At 36.5% G+C, this 4873-nt stretch overlaps 1 protein-coding gene across 1 annotated transcript; it reads left to right on the top strand.

Moving 5' to 3' along the window:
- Positions 1 to 912: 912 nt before the first annotated feature.
- LOC103413192 (autophagy-related protein 8C-like) lies at positions 913 to 4583 on the top strand. Its single transcript, XM_008351678.4, has 5 exons — positions 913 to 1309; positions 2002 to 2057; positions 2455 to 2507; positions 4074 to 4192; positions 4286 to 4583. The coding sequence occupies exons 1-5, from the start codon at positions 1273 to 1275 to the stop codon at positions 4372 to 4374; spliced, it is 354 nt and encodes a 117-aa protein (XP_008349900.1). The 5' UTR covers positions 913 to 1272; the 3' UTR covers positions 4375 to 4583.
- Positions 4584 to 4873: the final 290 nt, after the last annotated feature.

Below are 4873 nucleotides of genomic sequence, written 5' to 3'. Positions count from 1 at the left end.
TTCTATAATTAGCCAATTTCCCCAGTGTTAGATTTTGGAATTTTTCATCTATCTTGGTCACGTGCATGGCACATGACAATAATCTGAGGGCAAAAATATAATTTTTTCCCCAATATGGATAACATTTATTTCTTCTTTTGCTCTAATTCACTCCGTACAGTTTTTGTTTGAACTCTATCCCTAATGTGGACAACTATGAATCTTTTCTATGGTCTTACTTTTGGACAAGGATTGTCTGCCCTCCACTTCCAGTGCCCTCCCCGTGCCCTCCTGTTTGTGTGGTCACGGTTAAGCCACATCAACATTTTATATTACTATTCATTTTGTCTTATTATATCTATAAAAAAAATAATATAAAATGTTGATGTGACTTAACTGTGACCACACAAAACAGGAGGGCACGGGAAGGGCACCGGAAGTGGAGGGCAGACAATCCTTGTCCCTTACTTTTTCAGCAACATGTTGGGGTTGTGGTGCCAATTTATTAGCCTTACTTGATTCACGTGACTATTTTGGTTCACCTATTTCAATTCATGACCCAAATTCAAATAAAAAGAGTAATTACTCATCTCAACAAAATCAATACTAGAGACTGGCAATGACAAACGTTCGGGGCTAATCATCTAAAATTAAAGTTCAAGAGAAAGATTGGTCAATTTTAAAAGTTCAGGAGTAAAAGTAAAATTCTAAAAGAAAATTAACCAATTATAAAAATTTAGATAAGTAATTGATTAAAATTAAAATTAAAAAAAAATGGTAACTCTTTACAAATTCAGGTCAGAATTCGGAGAAAAACACAACTTGGCTGCTGTAAATTCAGCAGCCGGTTATGTTTACAACCAATCCGTGATGAACACATGTGTAAGTTTTGATTTTTTAATAAAAAACTTGTACACGTGTCTATGCGGATTAATTGTAAACAGAACCGGCTGCTGAATTCTTCAGCAGCCGATTTCTTTCCTTCGGAGAATAACTCTTCCTGATGACTAGGAAAAAGTAGTTGTCTAGTCACACTCTGACTCCATTGAGTATTATCATCTTAGCTTCCCAATTCTCAACGTTTCTCTCATCTCTCTCGTTCTTTCCCAAATTTTGTTCCTTTCTTATTCTTCACAAGATATTCTGGTAACAAGTTTATAATAAAGAAAGGGGCTTTTTTCTTTTGTAATTTTTTTATTACCCTCGTTTTCGATCAGAAACTGTAATTTGTTTCATTTTCTGTGGTTGATCGGAACTCAGAAGTGCTACAGAAACAGTCAAAGCTAATCCTCCATGGCCAAAAGCTCCTTCAAGCTCGAACACCCACTCGGTTCTCTCTCTCTCTAACACACAAACACACAAGTATTTTATGTTTTGTGTACTGATGGGATTGTGATTGATCTTGAGTGACCCTGAATTTTATTGATCGATGTGTATCTTGCAATTTCCCTAATAGTGGAACCAAAGATTTAAAAGTTGTATTCTTTATTCAATTAGGTTTAAGATAAATGCTTTGATTTGGGTTTTGTGTGAAATTCAGTTCTTTTCCCCAATTCTTGTTCTTCCTCTGTATAATTGTGAGTTATATGATCTGGGTTGTTGCTGTTTTAAGATTTGATTGGGATGATAGTTTTCTCTCCCAACATATGTTCATTACTTGTGGTTATGTGATTGAATTGATCTAGACATTTCTGTTTTGATTGTAAATTGTAATTATACTTTGTGCGACGTTCTTTTTTCTTGATTTACTAAATTAGTAGTAGTGGAGTCATGCATGAGAATTAAGCAAAGAATATTGAGCAGGTGAAAATGAATAGTAGTTGGAGCCTGCGAATGAAAATGGAAGCGTATCGAAGTAACTAACCACTCATGGTGTTGCTTGCCAAACTATTTAACTTTGGATGTGTAGGAATGGTCATGGAAAGGCAGCATCAAACTATGTTTCTTACATCTTCCAGTATATCTAGGCCAGCTGGTTATTTGTTTGTTCCTTATTCTCTATTTTAACTTATTTTGTGCCAGAGAGGAGGCAGGCAGAAGCTGCTCGGATCAGGGAGAAGTATCCTGACAGAATTCCGGTATGAATATTGACTATTGAGTATCATTTCTAGTTCATGAAGAGGCCGTGTTAAGAAGGCTGAATTGTTCAGTTAGAAGCTAAGGCCTTGTAGAGCCTAAGCACAATGTGATTTATCAAATTTAACTTCTTTCTCGAAATTTATCAAATTTAACTTCTTTCTTGAAAATTATCAAATATAACTTCTTAAAATGTTAATTAATGCAAATATTAAATCCAAAAAAAATGTTTTTACCCTTGAACGTTGCAAAAATAGCACATGCAGAACTCATTTAGCCTTGGACTTGAACTGCAGTGCCTTGTAATAACACTTTTAAGATCCTTTTTCATGTGCTTCATGTCGTATGTGGTTCTTTAATTATGTGTTTTCGTATTCTTCTTTAATTGTGTTTATATAGGTAATTGTGGAGAAGGCTGAAAGAAGTGACATACCAGACATTGACAAGAAAAAGTCAGTCTCCGTTTGTATTTCATATGCTCTTTGTATCTTGTCTGTTCTTAATCATGTTTCTTCCTGTTTTGTTGATTACTCCTTGAGGCTTTCTTGATTGAGTTATGTAATTTTCCAAAAGGTTTTCAATTTCAAGAATGTGATGAGTGAGAGAGAAAGACACATGCACACACTTCTTTGGTAAGGTCAAGGCTTCATTCTGACTTGCTTACTAGCATTCTCCAATGTTTAGAAGGTTGTCTTTTTGAAGTTCATATACAGAGCTGATCTTTTGCGCGACTGCAATTTTCATAGATTTTACGCTAAAAAATTAATCCGAGTTGTCCGTAGAAAGCAGAAGTGGTGCTTGAATTAGATGACTGACATGTGTACCAAGGAAAATATTTTTATTTTCTTTAATTTCATTCGCCTCTCGCTTCTGCCCCACCACACTCTATCCTCCTCTCCACCTCTTACCTCTCTTTCCATCTTCCTTGTTGGAAACCCCAAACAAAAGAACAAGCGAGAAAATCATCCTTGCCCTCCACCCCACCACCATCCTAACTCCAAAAAAGCACTACAACCGCCACCAAACCACTGCCTAAATTTTCACCAACACCATTGAAATATTCTTAAATGAAACCTTTTCTGGTGTGGTAGGGATGCTAAAACTTTTGGCAGGTAACCTTGCCTTATTCAAACCAATCAAATCTTCATGTTTCGGATTTTTATGATTTGGTCATTGGTTTGTGATGCTTTCATTGGAGATCCGCGTCCCAATCTTGTCTTGGTTGGGGTCTCTGACGAGGAGGAGGGGGAGGGAAGCAGTGGAGAGAGAGAGTGTGGTTGGGCAGGAGAGAGAGAGAGAGAGAGAGAGAGAGAGAGAGAGAGAGAGAGAGTGGGGAAGGACTGTGTCAGTCATCTAATTCAAGGACCACATTTGTGACGGCTCGGATTCATTTTGTCGTGTAAAACCTATATGCGACTGTCTCGCAAAAGATCAGCTCTGCATTAGTGTGTTTTTGTGTGCCTTGCTTTCTGGCACCCTGCAATTTTTCAGAATGTTATTGTTTCGAAAAATGTCTTTCTTTTAACACTTGCAACTGTGTAGACATACTTCTGTAAGTTCATTATGTCATAAGAATACACGTTTGAGCACTTGTATGTGTTGAGTATATGTATTTACAGGTGGGTTATCTTCAGTTACTGATGTGACCAAAGTCACCAAACCGAGAAGTTTTAATTTTTATATTATTTTGTGCGGCCAGCCGAGATTTTTTTTCATTCTGTGTGAGATTCCTGTAGTCCACAGACAAGTTATGCATTGTTGATCTTAAACTTAACCATACTTACCATCACAGATTCTCGCCTGATATGTTGATACTATATTTTTTTTCTCGTAGCTATACCAAACAGTTAAAGTAGTTAATGGGAAAACAAGTTATAAAGGAATTGAGAAGAACTAGTGCTTGATTGAAGCTGATATGTTATCAACTTTATTTTTTTTTTCAGTATCTGTAAAACATTCTTTGTATAGTTCATAATCTCAGTGGATTGGCTTCTTGTAATGGTCAATGATGGAAACAGGTATCTGGTTCCTGCTGATTTGACGGTTGGGCAGTTTGTTTATGTAGTCCGGAAGAGGATTAAGCTCAGTGCGGAGAAGGCCATATTTATATTTGTGAAGAACATTTTGCCACCCACTGGTGAGAATACTACTCCAAAAATGTGTCATGTATACTATACATACCATGTCGGTCCCTATTCCTGAACGCGTATTTGGGTTTGTGGTATTACAGCTGCTATGATGTCGGCTATCTACGAGGAAAACAAAGATGAAGATGGTTTCCTCTACATGACCTACAGCAGTGAAAACACATTCGGTTAATTCTGATGAAATCAAGCAGAGATTGTGTAAATAAGATTCAAGGTGCATGAAAGATGTATATTTGTCTTGGATTTCAACCTTTGCTACTGCGCACTGCAGCACCAAAGGTGTAAAGCGCATGCACCAAGCTTCCATCATTCCTTCCATTTTCATTCAACATCCATATTATTTGACTTACTGAAAATATCAATGAAAGCATCATGTACTCTCTTCTCTGCCCCTTTAACCACTGCATGCAGCTCCATTTTCATCCCGCACTTACTGAAAATAATAGAAATCAAAATCACTCAACGATGAAAGTATCTTAGAATAGACAACAAATACAATGAGCATGAAATCAACATAAGCAGACTATTTTTTCGCTCGATGAAAACTGAATAGATCAGTTTAAACTTAAATCACTTGACTTAAAAGTACAACTTCACTAAAACTTTGAGACAACTATAGTATCTCACATCACAAAACATGCATGATATATAATGTAAACTAATGAATCTGA

The sequence above is a fragment of the Malus domestica genome, chromosome 11 (genome assembly GCF_042453785.1).
Source record: "Malus domestica chromosome 11, GDT2T_hap1".
Classification (NCBI taxonomy): domain Eukaryota; kingdom Viridiplantae; phylum Streptophyta; class Magnoliopsida; order Rosales; family Rosaceae; genus Malus; species Malus domestica.
This window is presented reverse-complemented; position numbering and strand designations above follow the sequence as displayed.